General features: G+C 38.8%; 3 protein-coding genes across 6 annotated transcripts in view; 2 read left to right on the top strand and 1 right to left on the bottom strand.

Annotated features, from left to right (window-relative positions):
* SNAP23 (synaptosome associated protein 23) overlaps positions 1-1,110 on the top strand; it is a 30,587-nt gene extending 29,477 nt beyond the window's left edge. For all 3 annotated transcript variants that reach the window (XM_058541351.1, XM_058541353.1, XM_058541352.1), the window contains one exon: positions 791-1,110. In XM_058541351.1, coding sequence (XP_058397334.1) covers positions 791-856 — 66 coding nt within the window. In that variant the 3' untranslated portion in view covers positions 857-1,110. The remainder of the gene's footprint in view (positions 1-790) is intronic.
* A 4,677-nt stretch (positions 1,111-5,787) lies between these two features.
* LRRC57 (leucine rich repeat containing 57) lies at positions 5,788-10,974 on the bottom strand. 2 transcript variants are annotated; one of them, XM_058541354.1, is made up of 6 exons: positions 10,912-10,974; positions 10,554-10,659; positions 10,309-10,447; positions 9,457-9,725; positions 7,147-7,332; positions 5,788-6,711 (listed from the first exon to the last, which is right to left on the bottom strand). In XM_058541354.1, the coding sequence occupies exons 2-6, from the start codon at positions 10,635-10,637 to the stop codon at positions 6,670-6,672; spliced, it is 720 nt and encodes a 239-aa protein (XP_058397337.1). In that variant the 5' UTR covers positions 10,638-10,659; positions 10,912-10,974; the 3' UTR covers positions 5,788-6,669. The 2 variants fall into 2 exon arrangements, with proteins under 2 accessions (XP_058397337.1, XP_058397338.1); XM_058541355.1 differs by lacking the exon at positions 10,912-10,974 and adding an exon at positions 10,749-10,903.
* A 53-nt stretch (positions 10,975-11,027) lies between these two features.
* Positions 11,028-23,239, top strand: HAUS2 (HAUS augmin like complex subunit 2). The gene is made up of 6 exons (XM_058541356.1): positions 11,028-11,151; positions 16,783-16,875; positions 17,229-17,298; positions 18,404-18,536; positions 20,151-20,259; positions 22,184-23,239. The coding sequence occupies exons 1-6, from the start codon at positions 11,059-11,061 to the stop codon at positions 22,322-22,324; spliced, it is 639 nt and encodes a 212-aa protein (XP_058397339.1). The 5' UTR covers positions 11,028-11,058; the 3' UTR covers positions 22,325-23,239.
* The last annotated feature ends 195 nt before the right edge of the window (positions 23,240-23,434 follow it).

Genomic DNA, 23,434 nt, shown 5'->3' on the forward strand with positions numbered 1-23,434 from the left:
TTCTGCAGAATGGTTCTTTTGGGGTGGACACACAAAATAGAGCCCTGTGAGTAACAAAAAAGTGTGATTGCTGTTTTTTTACTTCACATGATATAAGACACTTAAAGTGAAATTGTGTTCATTGTTTGGTTGTGTCTCATCTAAAAGCCATTCTTATTTATTGTTACTTCATTAAAATCTCAGTATACTTTGAAGGATGGGGTGAGTTTTTTAGCTTGGCTCTCTGTTGAATCATTTGTAATGTATTTCATTGAGGCAAATGATGGTTAATAAGATGCTTTCAATGCTGTTGTGTGGGTTTAGGCCTATCATTTTAATTCAGATATTGATGTAGATGGTAATACATCTGTTTCAACAATATTGGGGAAGGTTATTTCAGTCTCTCTGGCTTAGACCTAGGGTAGCTCCAGATGGGATTTTATGATTCAGTTCAGGGGACTCCCACTAGGTCCAGATCTGTAGCAGAGAAGAGCATTCTTATATTTTATTGCATCTAAAATGCCATTAACTATAAGCTGCATCCCAGTTTCAGACATGTTAAACTGTTAAAAAATGTTACAGAATTTACGAAAAACTGGCAAGTTCTGTTACTCATTAGTCATGTTTATACACTCAAGTTTTTCCAAATGAATTTGATATTCTGTCAGTTCTTGCCCAAAATGAGTTTTGTAATGTGACTTTGACTCCTGAATTTTCTCAATGTGTCGATTACTCCAAGTGTATGAAATTTAACTTTTATTAGAGCAATTTACCTTGTGAAGTAATGCTGATATCTTTTTTTCTTTTTTAGGCTGACAGCAACAAACATCGTATTGACAATGCCAATGCCAGAGCAAAGAAACACATTGACCGCTAAAGCTACTGCTGTCCTTTTTTATCATTTATTCACTTCCTCAGCTTCTCCTTCAAAGTCATTGCCTTTTCAGAGTTTGAAGTTTTGGTTCTACACTCAGGAGATAATGTAGAAGAAGGGCAAGGAGTAACAGCCCCCTTATTTTTTTGTTTTCTTTTTCCCTTGAGGGTAGACTGCTGCTCAGCCTTCCTTCTAGTATTTTCCTGCTCAGTTCATACTTTTAGATTAGTTTTCATACATCGTACATAGTGTTGTTTTTCGTCTTCCTCCTTTACTTTAGCAGGTTCTTTTGCTTTCAAGATTTGGAAGCACTGCCCAAGACAGCCGTGAAAAGGGAAGCTAGGGGCAAGGGTGGGGGAGTGCAAGAAGGAGAAACAAGAGATAAGAGGTTGTTATCTCAGTAAAACCTGCAGGCCACAAAACAAAAAGTTGCATAGCCACAGTAAAGATCTAGTAGGGTTTAGTTTTTAAGTTATAGTTATTGTCAGTTTAGGCTAATACTTGGTTTTGGAGCTTTTAAACACAATATTTTTGTTATACATCACAACTTTGCAACCTCTGCTCCAAAAAAGAGTAGAATGAGTTTTCTTAAAGTGAGCTTAATTTCTGAACTCTTGTTGGTGATTCATATATGTACATAGATTCTATGATCCCATATCATATTGCACCATACAGCAATACTGTGTATAAATGAACGATTTTTATTTTCATATTATTAGTAGTATCGTGGTCACATCACAAGCCTATTAACCTCGTAAATTTGTTGTTACTCTTTGCAGAAAAAATATGTAAATATGTATGTGTAACATGAGAATTTCTTTCTAAAGCAGGGCTTAAAATTTTTTGGAAAAGTTTGACAAAGTTTATGAGATGAATTCAGATTTACCTCAATACCAAGAATTATGTTTAGATAGCAAAAAATAAAATTGTTCTGATCTCAGGTAGAAAAATAATTATATTGCTTTGAGTTTTATATAGATTTAGACTTTTAATTAAAAGCTAGAATTCATTCTGTTTAAAAGTGATTTGGAAAATTATGCCTTTGGTTTAATTATTGATAATTGCACTATCATTCTCTTGGCCTTCTATATTGAACTATGTCCAGAATCATGTTTATTTAGATCCTGAACAGTGTTAGAAGAATCTGATAAATATTTGTCACCTTTATTTAAAAATTGCATCTGCACACTTCAAAGCTGTTAATGTGGATTGGTTTGACCAATAACCACTGCTTAATCCTTACAATTAAATTTTGTAACTAACTAGTAGAATTGTTCTTTCAAACAGGTAATATGTTTCTGTGACTTCGGTTGGGGGTGGGAGGGCAATCATTGCATCAGCTCTTATTTAATAAATTGAGTAAAGCAGAGGTCCATAAATCAAGAAGCACTCCAACGGAAAGCTGCCTTTCGCACCTTTCCCATTTTTATTGACAGGACTTATCTATGATTTGTCATAAGGTTCATTGTAATCATTACTAGCCTTTTATTCATTTGAGCTTAAACACACTAGTGACTGAAAGGATAATGTTTATAAGACAGAACTACAATCCACTTGAGAAACAGTTAACATGGGAACTTTCAAAGACTGAAGAGGAAAATATTTCAAGTGAGATTCAATTAGGCCCTCTGTAATAGAAATGCTCCATACCAAAAGGAGTAGTTTGGCAGGTAACGGTAAATGTGTAAAGTAAGAAAATATAAAACACTGGGGATTGTGCTATTCCTAAAAGCATTCAAAAAAATTTTTTTAACACTGTTATGGCTAAAGGAAATAGTTCTGAGGATACCAATATGCTACCCCACAGTATAATCGGTTAGCAGTTTGAGCTAAGGCACCAAATTGTCTGGATTTACACTCTAGCTCTGCCACTTGCTGGATGAGTGACTAGAAGCCTATTTCTGTGCCTCAGTTTCCTTGTCTTTAAATGGAGATTAACAATTCCTACCTCTTAGAGTTGTGAAGACTCAATGTGGTAATGCATGTGAAGCACTTAAGAGCGGTGCCCAGCAAGTGTAAGAACTTAATAAATGATAGCTGCTATTCTCTCTAGAGTGGAGCTCTTTATGGGTCAAGGATCCCTTCGTGAATTTGGTAGAAGATAACACAGCCTATCTCCCCAGGGAAATAGACACACAAACATGAATCATGCATAATTGGGTCTTGAAAGCCCATCCATGGATCCCAGGTTACAAACTTTTTCAAAGATTCTGCTACTGAGAAAGAAGAGGGATGAGGCCATAGAAATTAGGCCAATAATGCACTAGAAATAGAAGCTGTTGACTTAAAGCCTTTTCTGATTTTCTCCTGTAACATTGTCTGGAAACTTGTTTCCATTACTTTTGAAAGGTAGTAACTGAAGTGGTTAACACAAGCTTTGGAGTCTGACCGCCTGAGTTCAAATTGTAGTTCAGTCATTTACTAGTTCTGTGACCTGGAGCATAATACTAACCTATATAACTAAGGAGTTAAAAAACAGTATCCCCCACTGAACTTAATTTTTTTTTAACAGTAAGTGCCCTCTTCAAGTTTCCAGTCTTATAATGACAATGATCTTTATCCCCTGTAATTGTGGCTATTTTTTTCTTTCTTCACAGTTGTTTTTTTTTGGACTACAGTGGAGCCATTTTATTTATTTATTTATTTTTATTTATTTTTTTTTTTGAGGAAGATCAGCCCTGAGCTAACATCCATGCTAATCCTCCTCTTTTTGCTGAGGAGGACCGGCTCTGAACTAACATCTATTGCCAATCCTTCTCCTTTTTTTTTTTCCCCCCAAAGCCCCAGTAGATAGTTGTATGTCATAGTTGCACATCCTTCTAGTTGCTGTATGTGGGACGTGGCCTCAGCATGGTGGGAGAAGCGATGCGTCGGTGCGAGCCTGGAATCCAAACCCGGGCCGCCAGTAGCGGAGCGCACGCACTTAACCGCTAAGCCACGGGGCTGGCCCCTCTTCACAGTTTTAATTCATTCTTTATTACCACACTTCAACTCTAGATCTTTTCATGTCACATGTGAATTATGAACCTCCCCTTAACTTAAATATCTACTTCCCGGACATCCTATTCTCAATTACACTTAGAATTAGTTTCTTTAAGTGCTGTTTTCTTTAGGTCACTCTCATACTAAATTCTAAGTTATCCCAATTACATTCCTAATCAGATTTATATTTCTCAGATTGATATTCAAGTTCCTTGTTCTCTAGTCATTTATTTTTCATCCTCCTTAATGTAGTATCTGCTCCACGCCTTCCATTTTTGTATAACTTGGCTAAATTCTATTTTGAATGCCTTACTGATGAAAAAAATGGCACCATTTATTGACTGCCTACTCTGTTATGGGCATTATGCTAAATGCTTTTATGTGTCTTTTCACCATATCCTCATAACATACCTGAGAGGTAGGAGGTATTGCAGATGAGAGTAAATTGCTCAAATTCATAAAGCTAGTAAGTGACAGACTTCAGATTCAAACCAGGATCTTTCTGATTCCAAGGCCCATCATCTTACTCAATATACTGTACTGACTTCCAACCAAGGTCTAAAAGAAGGTAGGGCTTAGAGTGTAGGGCTGGTGACCACTAGAATCTGGGTCTCCAGACCACAAGTCAACCTACTTTGTTAGCTCATATTTAAGTCTAAATACTTGTATACTATAACTTTAGGCATATTACTTTATATAGTTCCTGCCCTCAAGTACCTCAGTCTGGCAAGAGACAGATGAATATAGAATGTGAGACATGCTACCGTAACAGATGGGGGAGCAGTTAATTCGGCTTAGCCTTAGGGGCTTAGACGTAGGGAAGGAGCATGTTAATAAGAGAGGGCATTCCTGACTAAGCAAACAATGTAAAGGCAGTTAAAGGAGAGAGAGACATTGCACTGGGGGTTTGAGGAGCAGAATAGGGCCTGGCCCTGTGGCATAGTGGTTAAGTTCACATGCTCCGCTTTGGCAGCCCAGGGTTCGCAGTTTCGAATCCTAGGCGTGGACTGACACACCGCTCATCAAGCCATGCTGTGGTGGTGTCCCACATACAAAATAGAGGAAGACAGGCACGGAGGTTAGCTCAGAGGCAATCTTCCTCAGCAAAAAAAAAGAGGAAGATTGGCAGCAGATGTTAGCTCAGGGCCAAGCTTCCTCAAAAAAAAAAAAAAGCAGAATAATCTGGTATGACTGGGCAGGCAAATGAGAGTGAAGAAAGGGTATCTGTAAATAAATCTGGATCCAAGTTGTGAAAGGTAGTAGTCCCTGATTCTCATAGGGGTGGGAATTTTTTAAACAATTAATAATTAAATGGCTGGGGACATTTAAGTTGTTTAATTTATGAGTTCTGATTTATTAGATAAGTACTGATAAAATATTCAAAGAAATGTTAAGTAGAAATTGTTAAGTAGATCAATAAGATTAATTAAGCATTAAACAAAGTTTATAAAAAACAAAACTCAATTGATAATGATAAACTGGCACCTCTATCCCTCCCCAAATTGAGAAACTGAATATAACATGGGAAAAAGAATACCTAGACCAGATTTAAGGTCAGAGAGACTTCCTCATGTAGATTAAACACTAGGCTCTTGTGATCTCTTAAAGGTTAAACTAGGTTTGTAAAATAAGAACTATCAATACATGGTAAATAATAGTTCCTTGGCTAAGACAAAACTTTAGAAAATGACGGAGTGGTAGCTTGCTAAATGTTCATGCAGGTAACAATCTGAAATCATCTACGTTTGTACCTTCAGTTTCTCTTAATAACCATGGTTCCAGTACCACAAAATGTCTATCGGTCACCTGAATGAATTGCAATATTCATGCAACCTAAGCAAGAATATGACACATTTCTTCCTAATCAGTTTACTTTCAAACAAAGGGCCATTTACAGGTTGAAGTTCTCCTGTCTTCTTCCTTTAAAAGATTAACCTTTCTTTCAGCCAAAGTTCATTAAAAATTCTTTATTTAGTATATTCTCTGGTTCAGAGAATAAACTTGATAAATACAGGTTGTTTTAAAATATTGTAGTAGTTTTTTGATAGGTAATTTGATTAGTAGAGTTTATAAATACAAAAAGGGAAAAGGATTACCAGAAATAAGACATTATTTCTAACAAAGCTTCAGGAAAATCTTGATTATTAAAACCCCTTGTATCTTACAAGTTTTGCATATACGGTTTTAGTTCAGAGCCCTCTACCAATAAGGCACCTGCAATAGTAAAGAATTTGCTACTGCAGCCTTGGGGAACATCTTAGTGTTGTGTTGGTGCTTCTCTTGACAAAGTACACTTAATCAAGACAGTCACATATTTATGTACATCCTAAATTCCAAGTATAAACACTGCAGTTGAACTGATGGACTGGAATAAATCATAAATCCTTAGGTTAACCATAGCAGCCTTTCATAAATTATTTGAATTTCATAAAAATATGAAATGTTTACACAGAGGTGGAATGGCAACTGACTTTATGAAAGCTCACACATTGAAACTAAACATGAAATTTCAATTATTACCAGGCAGCATCCCCTCACTATATAAATAGCAACTAGCCACTGGTTTCTTAATGCCAAACTACTGATAGTTTTGAAGGTCAACATTGTCCATTGCCCTATCCATGACTCAAAATAGAGGACTCTTCCTGTCTCTTGATTCCTTTTAGCTTATTTGAGATGAGTCCTGGAAAGGAAAAAGATCGAGTGAAATATAATCTCCTGGAGTATCATCTCCTTAATGCACATATCCTTGACAAGAACAGGAGCCTTTGATTCAGCCAGATTGCAAGAGGTTGCAAGTCTGTCCTGTAATGTTCCCTTGCTCCTGGAGAACATCATGCAAACTTCTTCTTGGTGGCCGTGAACCTCTCCATGTACTAAAAATCATCAAAGAAGAATATATATGAGGTATTTTGGCATAAACAAATGTTAGCCTATTTGTTACTTAGCTTTTTATATTTTTTTAATGTAGGTTTTTATTGGAAATGGTCCTTCATTTCCTATAAAATCTACCTATTTTAAATGCAGGTTTGAAGCACATCGTTTTGGGGTTTTTTAATTTTTTCTTTTAAATTTTAATAGGAAACCTATCAAAAGACGAAGATGCTTTACAATACATTGTCAAGAGAAAAAGTCATCTTGGCACAATACTATTGGCTGATTCTTAGAACCCACCTCCAAAATGGGGAATAAATCTTGTTGACAAACAGGATTATACATACATCCTATAGCTATCAACATTCATGTGGGTTACTTCACTGTTGTCTTCTCTGGAACAGTGACTAGAAATGCAGAAGTACACTAATACATACCTTCTCATAGCCTTCTAGTTCTCGAAGTTTCTTTATTTCAAAAAGGTTGCCTTCCACAGCAAGCAGACAGATCTGGGAATCACTGAGGATGCTCTGTGGAAGCATGCTGAGCTCAAGGCAGTTCTCTTCCAGGCGAAGAACTTTAAGGCGAGGACAGCAAGATATCTTTACTGAGATCTGAGATATCTATTGAACAACAAAAAAGAATAACAGGAAAAAGCATAAGAATTATAATGGTTATTTTTTACTAAATTAAAACAAAAAACTTTTACTTGACTATTTGTCCTAGTTCTCCTTTTACCGCCTCCGTTTTCTCACTACCTACTCGTTCCAGAAGCCTCTGTGATCTAGCTTCTGTTACTACTCCTCCACTTTTTCGAAAAAAAAAAATTGCTTTCTGAAGGTCACCAGTGACTTTTTTGGAAACAACATTTTCTGATAATAATAGCACTGTTTATTATAGGAAATGTGAGGATCACACAAGTTTAAAGAAAAAAGTTACCTGTAATCTGCCACCATAAACATTTTGGTACATTTATTGCCAATCTAGGTACTTTTGCCTAGAAAGCTCATCCATTCTTAAACCTATCACTTATGTTAAGACCTCAAAATCTGTATCTACATTCATGTCTGTTCACTCCTATGTCTCCAATTTTTAGCAAAACATTTTCATTTGGATGATTCACCATTATAATAAATTCAGCATGTCCATTCTCAATAGCACCACTTTTCTTTTAGGCCCTCAAGCTTAATACCAAGCAATTATCTTTGACTCATTCACCTCTTTTGCCCTTTAAATGTTCCAAGTCACCAAACTATATTTACTCTGCCTGTATCATCTCAGACCAACAACTGGGAACTTGTTAGAAATGCTAACTCCTAGAACCCACCACAGACCTACTTAATTAGAAACACTGAGGGTAGGGGCCCGGTCATCTCTTTTAGCAAGCTCTCTCAGTTATTCTGATGCACACTAGAATCTGAGAACCACTGATTAAGGCATCAGCATAGGTGAATGTGGAGTGAGAGCTCAATTAATTGTTGCTTAACTTTTTTTCCAAAATTTTTTTCCACATAATTTTTTTCTAAAAAGCTCAAGGATATCCTATTAAGGAAAAGAAGAGGCCCATCTATCTCCTCAAAGACAGACTGAATTTCATTATAATGTAAGGTCACTACAAGCTAGAACAGTTTTGTCCAATCAAACTTTTTGCAGTTTGATTGGAATGTGCTATATCTGTGCTGTCCAATATAGTAGCCACTAGCCACATATGGCTTTTGAGCACTTGAAATATGGCTAGTGGCAACTGAGGAACTGAATTTTGAAATCTAATTTAAATGAATTTTAATAGCCACATGTGGCTAGTGGCTACTTTATTGGACTGCAAATCTAGAAGCACAGACACTAGAAAAACTAAAGGCTACCTAGTCTCACTATGTTTAATGTTTCATCAATTGTGCTTTATATCTACACCAACAGTTGTTTCTCCAGTCAGATACACATTAACCAAAGAGCTTCCAAATGGAAACAAATTTCAAATATTACAATTAAAAGCGTACAGGGGCGGGCCCTGTGGCATAGCGGTTAAGTTTGGTGTACTCTGCTTTGGCAGCCCAGGTTTGGATCCTAGGCGCTGACCTATACCACTCGTCAGCCATGCTGTGGTGGCAACCCACATATAAAGTAGAGAAAGATTTGCACAGACGTTAGCTGAAGGCTAATCTTCCTCAAGCAAAAAAAAAAAAAAACTGAGGAAGACTGGCAACAGGTAATAGCTCAGGGCTAATCTCCTCAGCAAAAAAACAGACACAAAGCTGTACAACAATGAAATGGGCTATCTCCAGACAGCCTATCACTGGCAGTTTTTCAGCAAAAGCAGGACACACACTTGACAAAAATATCAAAAAAAGGACAACTGAATTACCTCTGATATTCAACTCTAAGAACTTGTGAATTTAAGCCTCTTTTCCACTCTATCTTCCTGACATAGCTCCTTGCTAGATGATTAGAGGCATATTTGAGGAGGATCTGAAGAACTCTTCAAGATTTTTGAGACAGTAGTTTAACTTTTGAAATTATCTCACCCTGTTACCCATCCCACCCTCCAAAAAACAACTACACAACAAACATACCCAGTGTCTCAACTCCATGGCACTTTGGGCTTTGAAATTAGTCTAGTCCATAGAATATACCTCTCATCTAGCCTCTGATACCCAGCTCCATGATTACAGTTTAGAGAACAACAGGTTATTCAGGAGACCGTAAACCTACATATACACTGTAGAAAAAAAGTCCCTTAAGCTCTAGACCTGGTTCTGATTGAGGTTGAGTTCGATGACCTGCAGCTCCCCCACTATGTCAGGTATGCTCCGAATCTGGTTCTTGGAGAGATCTACCATATCCAGGTGCTGTAGGCTACAAAGTTGGGGTGGTAGTGCTCGCAGCTGGTTCCCAGAAAGGCTCAGGGTCTTGAGGGCAGACAGTTGCCCAAAGGTAGATGGCAGCTCTCTCAAGTGATTGTTGTTTAGGCTTAGCATCTCTAGTTTTTTCAGATTGCATAATTCATCAGGAAGAACAGCTAGCAAAGAAAAAAAATTTAAAACCTGAATCTGGTACAGGTGAAAAATATCTTTGATGAAGTTGATAAAAACTGTATGGCAGCCTGCTATACCTCTTGTTAATACACATAGAATTCCCACATGTTGTGGCATTTTTAAGTATTGTATTTTTACCAAACATAGTCTTCAGAAGGTGAAAGTGCCATCAAAACACAGGAAAGCATTTATGTGTATATGGGCTCCTTTTGTAAAGGGGCCTCTGCACAATCCGACAGTAATTTTGTGGGATTTGGAAGGCCCTCCCCACCCCATTCCATACCCCCTTCCAAATTAGCAGCAAAATTAGCTCTGTTTACATAATATCCCAAAGATGGTCCCTTCCCTTTCAAGTCCAAATTAACCCAGTACCAATCATTATACCACCAGAGGAGGCTTGCAGATATAATTACAAGAGACAGAAAACTTCAAGGACTCTGACATTCTCCTGCGTCTAGAGCTCTCTGAACGGTTTCATTAACAACAACAAAAATCAGCTTGTAAGAGAAAACCACCCTTCTTAACAGCTGATCACTAGCAACAGCTTCCCAGGCGCAAAAGCCATACTCAGTTTGTTGTTGTTCAAGGAGAGGCTCTTCAGCAGAGTGAACTTCCCTATAATCATAGGCGGTAGGCTCTCAATCTTGTTGTTGGACAAGTCGATGGTCCTGAGATTGCTCGTCAGCTTCTGCAACTCTAAGGGGAACTGGAGAAAGGGGTTCACAGCGCAAAGAATCCCTCACCGATTAATTTCACCGCCCCCGCCGTCCCTCTCCCTCTAAATTCCCTGGTCGGGTCCCTCCCAGTCTCACCTCGGTTAGCCCACGGTCCTTAAGCTGAAAGACACCGGTTTTCTGCGCCGTTTCCACATGAGCGCGGAGGGCACTGTTTCCCATCCTAGCGCCGCGGCTCAAGTCCCTGAGGGAAGGAAGCGCAGCTGTCACCGCTCGGTCCAGGCCCCCCCAAGCCGCCCCGCTGGCCTCCTGGTCTCACACCCCAGCTGTCACCTCCCGCCGATCCTGGATCTTGCAGGCCAGCCCAAGAGCGGCAAGGAAGAAAGGGAAGAACAGACAGCCTGACCACCAGGCTCTGCCGCTTTTGCAGCTGCTCTGAGACTATAAGCCGCTAGGAGCCTACGGAGAATCAGGGAGCCCCGGACTCGCCGCCTACCCTTCAGCTCACAGCGGTAGACCCGGGAACCGCGCTCCGCGGGCTTCCGCCCGGGCGGTAACGCCCCGTGACGTCATCGAGCCGCGCGGCGCGTTCGCCTTGCGTTGCACTCACTCTCGGCACCGCGCGGGGAGGTGGGTCCCAGTCATGGCTGCGGGGAACCCCTGGGACCCGGCGTCGGCGCCAAACGCTGCCGGCCTACTCCTGGACCATTTCGTAGCTTCAGGGATGGTCACTCAGGTGCGTGGGCGGCAATGACGTCATTAAGGGAATGCTCACGGTGGCGACAGAAGATGGCTGTGAGGTGGTGGTACTGGCTGCGGGAGTGGGTGTGAGGGTGCTGGCAGGGGGCGGTACTAGAGTAGAGACAAATGGAGCCCCTTCCAGACAGCAGCAGTGACTGTTCTGCAGTAGGTTCTGCGGAAGCGGGGCTCTGAGTAGATGGTGTTTCAAGTGTCTGCCGGCGAGTTATCCCAGGTCAGCTCGTGGTCTCGAGATAATAAAAACCGGTGTTCCGCCGCTTTTTTTCATCCAGTGAAACCGCCTCTAGATTGTAATCGGTGGCAGGGTTGGAAAATATGCTAAATAGTTAAACATTAGTTCCCAAACGTTCGTTTGTGTGAAGTATTGAAGCATATTTGGGGAGGGAGGCGCAGGGTATGGGAGAACGCCAGGGGAAGCACTCATCTTTAAAGGCAAAAAAAAAAAAAACGTATTGGCGAAGAAGACCCGAAAGACCTTGGACCGTCCGTGGAGGAAGGGATGAATTTTGAGAAGGGGAGAAGAGGAAGATTAGCCCAAGGGGTGGTAGTTTTAGGTTGGGCAAGAAGAGCATGTTCATAGCCAAAGGGAAGGAGCCAATAGAGGGAGAAATTGGAGATGTGAGAGAACGGAATACAAGTGGCAGAAGTGACAAGGGAGTGGGGAAAGTGGCATTGAAGGAAAGAAATTTTGAGATAAAGAGGAAGTCAAGGAATTTCACTAAAAAAACAGAAAAGTAGAAAGTTGAAATCATCTGCAGAGATTAGCAGTGTGAACATGATGGAAGATTTATGGAAAATACACAATTTTTTATACTTAGAAGAGTCATTAGAGAATTCTGCTACCCAACATTATTTTTAAGATGAAGAAACGAAGGCCTTAGGAGACCAAGACCCTTGCCCAACGTCACTCAGCTTAGTGAAATAGAATTAGATCCCAGAGTTCTCCTTTTCTGACGCATTGTATCATCTCTAAGAGGAACTGTGATAGATGATACTGTGACACTATCTTGAAAGAATGTAAATTTCTGTTGAAGAACTCTTCTAGATTACTTGAAGACCTAGTAACCAGACCTTATGGATTTGGGGGCAAACAAAAGGTAGTAATGAATGCATTGGTAAATAGGCAAAACAAAACGACAGCACTCCCCAGTTTTCACCTTCCTCACTTCTCTCCAGTGTTTTCTTCCTACCAAGTTGCCCGGTGCTCACTTGTACTGTCCAGTTCTGTAACAAAGTAATTTGGTAACTCACACTGTAACTCATTTGGGACTTATCCCTTTAGAGTGTTGGTAGGATGTATGAACACCTAAACGGAAGAATGAAGTCTGGTGAGAGACTTCCATCAACCATTGATGGGTGAGCTGTTTGGTAGGGTGGTAGTTGTTTTTGGGAGAATCTTCCTAGTGTCCTTCAAGTAACACTAATCACACAGTTACCTATTTTGCAAACAGGTAAGTTCTGCCAATCCACAGCTCCTTAAGACTGTCTTACAGTCTTATTGCACAGCTAGTCCCAAAGAGAAAACTTTACAGATTTGTAGCAGGATTTTACTTTAAGTAAACTATACATATGAAAACCTATTTTTTTATTAGAAGGATTTAGCATTGATTCTTTCAAAATGATGTATTATATGATCCCTTTAAACAGTCCATCCCTTAAGGATGGACTTAAGGGGACATCATCCCATGTGCATTAACTATTGAGTGATGCTTAAAATTGTGATACGGTACAACTCTTCTAGAAAACATAGCTTGTTTGAGCTTTGTTCTGTTTTGATCTATCTGTTGGAGAAGGATTTAGTGAGAGAAAGGTAGGATTAACTCTCTGTAGGATAATATAGGGTATTTGCTTTTGTTTATGCCCTAATACTGTTTTAGTGGCCTTACATCCGAGATATTTTCCCAGCAAGCCTGAATGAGTCATGACCTCTTGATCAAAGCTCCCTATACTGGCGATGCGTAAGATAAGGATCTGGACCTACAAAAAAACTCAGAATTTACTATTTTCTAATATGTATATACACATACTATATATATACACACACACACATTATATATATATATAAAAAATGTATAATTACTGTTTTCTCTATCTGTGCTCTGCCCTCCCCCATTTTAGAGCCTCTGCTCTTAATTTCTCTGCCATACTGCCTCCCTTTTATTGTCACCCAGCTAGAATTCAGTATGAAAAAGAAAGGACAGAAAAAAGAAAAGAGGGTGCCCACAGATACAAGTTTATACATGTGTATATTAAATACACAGTATTATTAGGATTTTTATATTAAGCATAGAGGTCTTGGATTTTAGCTTCTTTTGCCTAGCAAAAGAATAAACAGAACCTTTTCTCAGGATCCGTTCATTTTCAGGGTCCCTTTGCCCCAGTGGCATGTAAAATATATAATGTATAATGGCAGTAGTCAATGGTGAAGACTTTTCTGTGTTCTCCAATCCTTGCTTTTTTTTCTTTTTTACAGGTGTAGGGCCAAGTCACAATCCTCAAATAGTTAGAATTTCTATTTACTAGAAGAATTTGGCTGCTCTTTCTTTCCTCTCTCCTTTTGGCTCTCCCCTTCTTGAACATTGTTAATTTCCCTCTGGTTTCTCTTGCATGTTCTTGGCTAAGCTCCATTACTCTGTTGTTGAACCCAACAGTTTACTAGTTTGCAAATGTGCAGCTAAGATTAGTGTACACACATGGAGGAATGGAGAGATACCAGAGAGTGAGTAGGTTACAACGAGAAATGAAAGATGTTTTACTTTCATTTACCTTCTACCTAAGAGAGAGCAGAAAGAAAAGAATCAGGCTGATATGATGGAAATGCAGTGGATTAGATGTGTTCTCATTTCTGTCCTGATACACATTGGCAGTGTGAAGTGGAACTAATACTTAACCTCCCCAATCCTCAATTTTGCCATCGGTAAAATAACTTGTGTTATCTACCTCAACAGATGGCATAATTATCTGTCCAGTCACCTAAAGGAGGCTCTTTGGAGTCAGTATTGACTTGACTTTTTCTCTCACTCCTCATATCAGCTAGGACTTATCAGTTCCATCTTTCCAGGCACTCATATCTCTGCCTTCCTTCCATTTTAATTGCTGCTGACCTAGTCCACATGCTCATTTTCCCACCTGGAATGCTGTAGCAGCCACCTGGCTAAATATCCAACCTCCAGTCCATCTCTCCACTAGTTTTTTTTGTTTTGTTTCTAGTTACCAGTGTTCTTTTTTTATGGTGGTAAAATACACATAACATAAAATTTACCATTTTAACCATTTTTTTGTGTGTGTGTATGTGTGTGTGAGGAAGATCAGCCCTGAGCTAACATCCATGCCAATCCTCCTCATTTTGCTGAGGAAGACCGGCCCTGAGCTAACATCTATTGCCAATCTTCCTCCTTTTTTTCCCTTTTTCTCCCCAAAGCCCCAGTAGATAGTTGTATGTCATAGTTGCACATCCTTCTAGTTGCTGTATGTGGGACGCCGCCTCAGCATGGCCGGACAAGCGGTGCATCGGTGAGCCCCCAGGATCCCAACCCTGGCCGCCGTTAGCCGAGCACATGCACTTAACCACTAAGCCACGGGGGCTGGCCCCGACCATTTTAACCATTTTAAAGTGTACAATTGAGTGGGGTGAAATACAGTCACAATGTTGTGAAATTATTTTCAAAACTATTTTTTATCATCCCCAATGGAAACCCCATACTCATTAAGTAGTCACTCCCCATTCCTTCCTCCCCCCAACCCCATTAGTTTTTTTTTTTTTTTTTTTTTTGGTGAGGAGATCAGCCCTGTGCTGTCAGCCATCTGCCAATCCTCCTCTTTTTTTGCTGAGGAAGACTGGCCCCAGGCCAACATCCATGCCCATCTTCCTCCACTTTACATGGGACCCCGCCACAGCATGGCTTGCCAAGCAGTGCGTCGGTGCGCGCCCAGGATCCGAACTGGCGAACCCCGGGCCGCTGCAGCAGAGCGCGCGCACTTAACCGCTTGCACTACCAGCTGGCCCCAGCCCCGTTAGTTTTATTTTCCATACTACCCCCATTTAAATTTCTAAAATATGTATTATATATGATCATATTATTTCTTCACTAGAAAACTTTCAATTTCTCTCATTTCTACATTATGATTGCTTGTCATAGCTATCAAGATCTTCTGTGATTATGTAGGAAACCACATTTCCAGATTCATTCTCCCCTTCTTTTTTTTTTTGTGAGGAGATCAGTCTTGTGCTAACATCTGCCAATCCTCCTCTTTTTTTTTAGCTGAGGAAAACTGGCCCTGGGCTAACATCCGTGCCCATCCTCCTCTACTTTATATGCGATGCCGCCACAGCATGGCTTGCCAAACAGTGTGTCGGTGCGCGCCCGGGATCCGAACCGGCGAACCCCAGGCCAACCACAGCGGAGCGCGTGCACTTAACCGCTTGTGCCACTGGGCTGCCCCCTCATTTTCCCCCTCCTTCTCACATATATGTCAGCACTAACTGGCAGTTTCTGAGCATTCATAATGTTTAGTTATTCCTATCTAAAATATCTTTTCCTTCCCATCCATCATGAGTTTAAGGGCAGAGAGTTTGTTTCATTCATCCTTGAATCTTCCATTGCCTTACTCAATAAATGTTTGTAAAATTTATTTCATTGGTCAGCAATCTTTTACTTCGAAGGGTCAGAGAGTTAAGTATTTGAGGCTTTTCAGTCCATATGATTGCAACTAGTTTGTTGAAGTGTGAAAGCAGCCAGAGTTAATAAGTAAATGAATGAGAGAAGATGAGTTCCAATAAAACTTTACTTCTGGACCCTGAAATTTGAATTTTCTATTATTTTCTTATGTCACAAAATATTATTTTTCTTTTGATTTTTTTTCCCCAACAATTTAAAAATATAAAAACCATTCTTAGCTCATGGGCTGTACAAAAACAGGCAGTGGGCTGCATTTAGTTCATGGGTTATAGTTTCCCATTCCTTGGGCTATATGATCTCTAAAGTTCTTTCCTATGCTAACATTCTAGAAAAGAAGAGGATACAAAAAATTATGGATGAAGCCAAGATAATATTCTTATTCTAAGATAACCTGCAATTTTCAGAAGAATAATTATGCCTGGACAAAACATTCCTTGTCTAAGAGAGTGAGAATATGAAAGGAGATAGTATGAATGACTTGTAGCCAATAGAGGTCATTTAATGAACTAGATAAATGATTCCATGAGGGGGATGGGGCACTGTTTGATTTTAGCCACAGGAAGGTCATACAGACTAGGTCTTGGTCATTTGTGTGTAGAGGTGATTCTCCAACAACCTCAGCCTTAGAATCCTCTGGTAAGCCATCAGTAATGCAAATCTATTGTGTGTGGTACTTTAGGAAATAGTACAAAGTGATTAAGTCTTGTTTGTTTTTCTTATTTTTTAAATATTTGGGTGAAGGATTTGTGATAGTGGAGGTTTTAAAAACAGGAAATACACATTGCTACTGTTCTACTCTGTACTTCATTTTTCAGGGGAAGTGTTGGACATAATATATTCTCATATTTTAGACCCATGGGTATGCTATTCCAGTGCACACAGAAACTTTTTGTGACATACTGCTGCTTTCTCTGTTCACTTACCAATAGGAGATGTTAAATATATCTAAGAAATCAGCTTCTTGCTTTGTGAACTTCTCCAGACTACAACAAATCACAGATACTCAAGCTGAAATCTACCAGGTAAGTTATGTTGGACTTTTTACTTTCTACTTCTAGTATAGGAAAAAAATCTTAATTGGTTCCAACAGCAGTGTTCTTGCACTTAGAACAACAGTCCAGCACATAGCTGGATAGGTGTTTACTTGTAGTAGTGACTAGTAGTAGTAATGGTAATAGTAGCAGTTAGTAGCAGTAGCAGTAGCAGCAGCAGGGCTTGAACACCAGATGAAAAGCTTCAGTAAATCCCCTAGGCACTCATAACGAATCATCCTCTCACTCCCCTTAAGTATTCCTGGGTTAAAGGCTAAAAGTTTAAGCCTTTATTTTAGGCTACTTTCTGAGTGAGCTAAATGTTATTTTTGTTCCTAATGTAGAAAAACCTGGAAATTGAACTCCTAAGACTTGAAAAAGATACAGCAGATGTTGTTCATCCTTCCTTTTTGGGTAAGTCGTTTGGTTAAATGGATAATTGGAATTTCATCTTTTTCTTGGATTATCTTAAATAAGCACTAGGCAGTACAATTATGATATACCATAATTTTTCCAGGTATTGCCCCAAAGCTAACAAAATCTTCTATTTCCGTGCTCAAACAGAAGTCCTTTTGGCTTGGCTAGTGCAAATAGCATAAAAAGTGACCAAGGTAGGAGCACCTCAAAGTCAGGAGAGCTTGAAAGACAAAGAAAGGTTGAGGAACTCTCCAGATTAAAAGAGACTAAAGGAACGTGGCAGCTAAAGCACAGTGTGTTCATGGATTGAATACTTGATGAGAAAAATTTTTTTGCTATAAAGGACATTATTGAGATACTTGGTGATGTTTAAGTATGGGCTATATTACATATTGATAATATTGTACCAATGTTAAATTTTCTGAAATGATACTTGTAGTTATATAAGAGAATGTCCCCATTCTTGGGAAATACATGCTGAAGTTTTAGGGGTTAAAAGGACGTGATATCTGCAACTTAGTCTCAAATGGGTCAGCAAAAATATATGTATGGGTATGTAGAGAAAGGAAAAAAGAAAATGTAGCCAGGTGTTAACAGTTGGTGAGCCTAGGTGAAATGTATATGGGAGTTCAGTGAACTATTCTTGAAACTTTTCTGTAAGTTTGAAATTTTTTAAAAACAAAAATTTTAAAGAAGAGTCAATTGACAGCCATTAACTGAATTCTGGGGAAAATATTGAAATAATCAGAAATAGCTTATAAGACAAATATTTTTTAATGTTCATATAGAATATTAAAGGCAGAGATGGAAAAAGAGACTTTATGTGAAGAATATGGCTCTGGCTATAAAAACTGAACTAGGAGTGGAGTTGAAAAACAAAGAATTTAGCACTGGATTTGGTTGTCAGTAGGAAAAGTACAAAAATGGTTGAAAATGAAACTGGTGTTGGTATTAAAGATAGCAAAGGGGAGATATTTAGGAGGGAAGTGGTGGGATTGATTTTTGACATTGGTGGTGTCACACCAAAGCAAAGAAGTTATTAGTGATTTCAAAACTTACTTGTGGTATTGCTAACTATAATTACTGTTTCTGGTTTATGTAGCTCAGAAGTGTCATACTTTGCAAAGCATGAATAATCATTTGGAAGCAGTGCTAAAAGAGAAGAGGTCCCTCAGGCAAAGACTGCTGAAACCCATGTGCCAGGAGAACTTGCCTCTTGAAGCTGTTTATCACAGGTTAGACTAAAAAGTAGAAATTAACAGTTATACATGTTTTCTGAGGGTAGTTTTTGTTTAGTAGTTATTTCATAGCATAATTCATTAAACAATATGTTAGTGATTGTATCTGTTAACGTCATTATTAATGCTGATACATTTAACCAGAAAGAAAATCCTTTGCTTTTAAAGAATTACACCTATGATGAAGAGAAAGGCATTCCTTTTGCCCATTGTGTTTTGAGAATTATATATAATGACTTTAATGAAAGAAATTAGATTCATAACATATAGTAAAGTAGGTAAAAATCATTTTTATTATGTATAGAATGTTTTCTATGAAGTAAATTTATTGTTGTGTTAATGTTGCCTATATATAAAAATTCTGTTGGGAGTGTTTAAGCAGGGACAGATGAAAACAATGTCAGTCAAAGGAGAAAAAAACTGAGTTCTGCTCTCATCTGTGCTGTTCGTATGCCTCAAAGCCTTGGGCAAATGATTTAAGTTTTTGCCTCAGTTTCCCAATCCGTAGAATGGGGATGCTTTCTATTGCTCTCTTCCTTATAGGAGTATTGCAAGTATCAAATTGAAGATGTAGGTTATTAATAATAATAAATAGGGCCGGCCCCGTGGCTTGGCAGTTAAGTGTGCGTGCTCCGCTACTGGCGGCCCGGGTTCGGATCCCGGGCGTGCACCGACACACCGCTTCTCCGGCCATGCTGAGACCGCGTACCACATACAGCAACTAGAAGGGTGTGCAGCTATGACATACAGCTATCTACTGGGGCATTGGGGGAAAAAAAGGAGGAGGATTGGCAATAGATGTTAGTTCAGAGCCGGTCTTCCTCAGCAAAAAGAGGAGGATTAGCATGGATGTTAGCTCAGGGCTGATCTTCCTCACACACACACACACACACACACACACAAATAATACTAATAATAATAAATAATAATAAAATGAAGCAGGCATCTGGGGATCTGATTGCTAACTTTCTCCACCAGTGCGTCACTGGCTGACCCTGAGCAAATCAGTATCTTCTCTTTAAGTGTCAGATTTTTTATCTTGTAGTAAAATAATAGATATACAAATCTCATTGTTGTGGATATATTCGGTATCTATTCAGTACAGTAAAATACCATTAATGTATATATTATACATTATATAAGTCGAAAGAACTGAGTAATGATTTTGAAGCATTTTGCAAATGCAAAGATTCAAAGTAGTTTTATGTGTAGGCTATCTCAATGAAGTACATTTATCCTTATTGTCTTCACTCTTCGCCTAGAATGAGTAGATTGAAATGGAATGAGGTTTTGTGAAGGGAAATTTCTTTGCTTATATGAGAAAACTATTAACATTGAAGTTTGTCTAACATTAGGTTGGATTCCAGATATGATTAGTGTTGTCTCTTTCTGTTTTTCTGTTTGGATGACAAGTTAATTCCTGCTTAAAGTGAAAGAGAAGGATCTTTTTTATTACTGAATTTTCCATGAATGCAGAAAGGTTATTATTGGCTCATTGAGTTGATTATAATTCTGTTATCTCATATTACAAGTCCTAATTAAAGGGAAAAAAAAGGACACAAAATAACTAAACTAATAAAAAATAGTTGACTTTTTTTCTCCCTCTTTCAGACACATGGTACATATGTTGGAGTTGGCAGTGACTTTCATTGAGAGATTAGAAAACCATCTTGAAACAATTAGAAATACCCCTCATTTAGATGCAAATCTAAAGGAAATGGTGAGTATTAACAATAGTCTTTAAGTACCTCATCAACTCCTTTCACATTACTTTTAGCTATCTTTCTTTCTTTTATACTAGAATCTCAAGTGTGCGATCTCTTTGTTTGACCTTTTTTTTATTTTTTTGGTGAGGAGCTCAGCCCTGTGCTAACATCTGCCTATCCTCCTCTTTTTTTTTTTTTTTTTTTTTGCTGAGGAAGACTGGCCATGGGCTAACATCCGTGCCCATCTTCCTTCACTTTATATGGGACGCCGCCACAACATAGCTTGCCAAGCAGTGCGTCGGTGTGCACCCGGGATCTGAACCGGCGAACCCTGGGCTGCCGCAGTGGAGCGCACGCACTTAACCACTTGTGCCACCAGGCCGGCCTCTTTGTTTGACTTTTTGATGGCTGATATAATGAAGGAATTATTTTTTTAAATCAAGGTGCTTTTTTATATCATTTTTCTTTAAAAGTCATTTTACATTGTTTTATTCCACTATTTAATAAATATATGTTGTCTTCATTGTGCATGGGGCTATGATATAGGTATCATGAGAGATAAACAGGTATGACCAGTCTCTGCCCTCTAATTCTCAAGGTTTGGTGAGAGAGCTATAAGATACTTTCTACTTTGTGGTATTATATTTGCGCAATGAGTACAGCAGAGAATTGTAAAGAAGACATTGTCTATTAAGCACAGAAAAGGGAAGGATTACTTCCAATTTAGGGAGATTGGGAGAAGGATGGGGGTAGGAATACATCAATAAAGTTTTATATAGGAGTTAGTAGTGAGCTGAATCTTGAAGAATTGGTGAAATTTGGACATGCATCAGAAAGAATAGTTCAGCCAAAAGGAGCAATGGGAGGAAAGACAGGAAAATTAGCACAGGTAGTTTTGGGAAAGAGTGGTACTTTATTTTGGTTGATGCTTAAAGGTAATGAGAGGGAGATTAACTCGTGGTTAGTTTATAGAATGCCTTGAAAACCAGACTAAGAAGTGTAGACTTTACTGTCTGAGTACTGGGGAACCATTGAATGGTTTTTATATTGTTTTGTTTTTTAGAGAAGGGTATATAGGAGTGACTTGATCAGAAGTGTACCTTAATCATGGAGAAAATATTGGATAGAATAGACTGAGCCTTGCCACTCAAAAAATGGGCAGAGAACATCAGCATCAGCATCACCTGGAAGCTTGTTAGAAATGCAGAATTGTGGACTTCATTCACCTTAGACCTCAGAATTGGGATCTACATTTTAACAAGTTCTTTTAGTGATTCCTGGGCACATTAAAGTTTGATAAGCTGTGGGTTAGAGGACTAGGCAGAGGAACCAAAGGCAGAGAAACTTGAAGAATAAATATAGTCATTCAGATAAAAGATTTAAAGCATAGGAATACAAAGGATTGTGTAGATTTTTAGATTTTGGAGGTCAAATTTCTAGAACATGGCTACTGTTTGGAGAAGGGACACATCCGAGGTAATGAAGTTTCTAGCCTTGGTGACTTGAGGGTGAGTAGGATCAAGAGCTTAAAGAAGCTAATGAGTTTGTTTTTTGACATGTCTTGCACAGATAGTAAATGTTCGATCATTACTGAACTGCAGTTAAATCGAGTTTGAGATATTGAATGTACATCTAGATGGAGATTTCCAACAGACTGAAATGTGGGACTGAATTTTAGGAAGGAGATTAGATTTGACAATATAGATTGAGGGTCAACTGCATTGAGGTGATAACTGAAGACAAAGGAGAAGAGAATTCACAAAGAAAAAGCTTGTACTCTAAGAAGTGGGAGCACAATTTTAAGGAGCCTTTGTATTAAGGTGCTGGAAAAGATCAGGTGTTAACTTTTTGGTATCCTAACCATTTGTGATATAATAATGATGTATTAATGACAGATGTAATTTCTCTCCTATTTTCCCCTTCTTTCAAATGTTACAGAGCAAGGCTTTAGCAAAGATGGATATTTTGGTAACTGAGACAGAGGAACTGGCTGAGAATATACTCAAGTGGCAAGAACAACAAAACGAAGTTTCCTTTTGTATCCCCGAAATATTAGCTGAAGAAAATTATCTTCATTAACATGATGTTATAATGCCTCATTTACCTTTTACCTCTAATCAAGTCCAGACTGTTAATGCCAAGTGATTATCAACTGTTTATTTTTGTTAATTATATGCAGTCATGTGAAGTCCATTTCCAGCCAATCGTAACATGGTTATTTATAGGCTTTGCAGGTAGCAATACTGAAAGAGCCCTCTTTATATTGAAGTACTAAGATTCCAAGTTCATTAAGACCAAACTGAATTTCCTTTGTTTTTTGTATATTTTCATTCTAGTTTTCAATAAAACTCATGAAGATCAGATATAATTATGACAATTTATTAACATGAGTGCATTAACCATATCTCAGGCAGCAGACTCTATTACGTCTTTTTATAAAAAATGCTGGTTTCTGACTTAGAAGAGTCTTCTTGAATCTGAAAGTATGTTGATTATTCCTGTGGAATTGTCACTAAGAGTTCAGAAAAGAGTGACATAGCACGCCCAACTGTTATCTTTTGAAAGACCTGCTTACAAGGTTGGTCCTTGGCTGGCATCTGGGAACTTAAATGTCAGGAGAGTTCCCTCCACTCTCACTGATAAGAGTTGCTCACTGTGACTTAGGTGTTTGTACAGTGTGGTTTGTGCTGAATACCTGCTTTCCTTCTGGGAGTCTAGATTTTTGGTACGTGCTGGGCAGAAGGTACCTATGTGTCTTGCCCACAATAATAACCCTGGGCACTGCATCTCTAATAAGCTTTTGTGGTAGACAACATTTCACACATGTCACAATTCAGTTGCTAGGGGGATTAAGCACATCCTCTGTGACTCCCTGGCAGAGGACTCGGGAAGCTTGTGCTTGGGTTCCCCTGGACTTTGCCCTATGAACCTTTTCTTTTTGCTCTTTTACTTTGTATGCTTTTGCTATAATAAATCATAGCCATGAGTACAAGATATGCTGAGTCCTGTGAATCTTCCAAGCAAATCATCAAACCTGGCAAGGGGGTTGTCTTGAGGACCCTGACACACTAAGCAATTCCTGAGGGTGTTTACTGGCAGCCTTAGGAATAGGCAAAAAAGAAAGAAAGAGCAAAGAAAAAGGCACGTTATGCTAAAACTTTAAAGGGTTACCTTACAAAATGCTCAAAT

The sequence above is a fragment of the Diceros bicornis genome, chromosome 5, assembly GCF_020826845.1.
Source record: "Diceros bicornis minor isolate mBicDic1 chromosome 5, mDicBic1.mat.cur, whole genome shotgun sequence".
NCBI classification, from domain to species: Eukaryota; Metazoa; Chordata; class Mammalia; order Perissodactyla; family Rhinocerotidae; genus Diceros; species Diceros bicornis.

Bases quoted from the DNA above. Each gene is read 5' to 3' on its own strand.
- LRRC57 (XM_058541354.1), bottom strand. From the start codon at position 10,637: ATGGGAAACAGTGCCCTCCGCGCTCATGTGGAAACGGCGCAGAAAACC. The intron at 10,448-10,553 runs GTGAGACTGGGA...CCCTTTCTCCAG, and splicing joins AGGACCGTGGGCTAACCGAG to TTCCCCTTAGAGTTGCAGAA. The intron at 6,712-7,146 runs GTATGTATTAGT...GATGATTTTTAG, and splicing joins AACTAGAAGGCTATGAGAAG to TACATGGAGAGGTTCACGGC.
- HAUS2 (XM_058541356.1), top strand. From the start codon at position 11,059: ATGGCTGCGGGGAACCCCTGGGACCCGGCGTCGGCGCCAAACGCTGCC. The intron at 11,152-16,782 runs GTGCGTGGGCGG...ACTTACCAATAG, and splicing joins CTTCAGGGATGGTCACTCAG to GAGATGTTAAATATATCTAA. The intron at 18,537-20,150 runs GTTAGACTAAAA...TCCCTCTTTCAG, and splicing joins CTTGAAGCTGTTTATCACAG to ACACATGGTACATATGTTGG.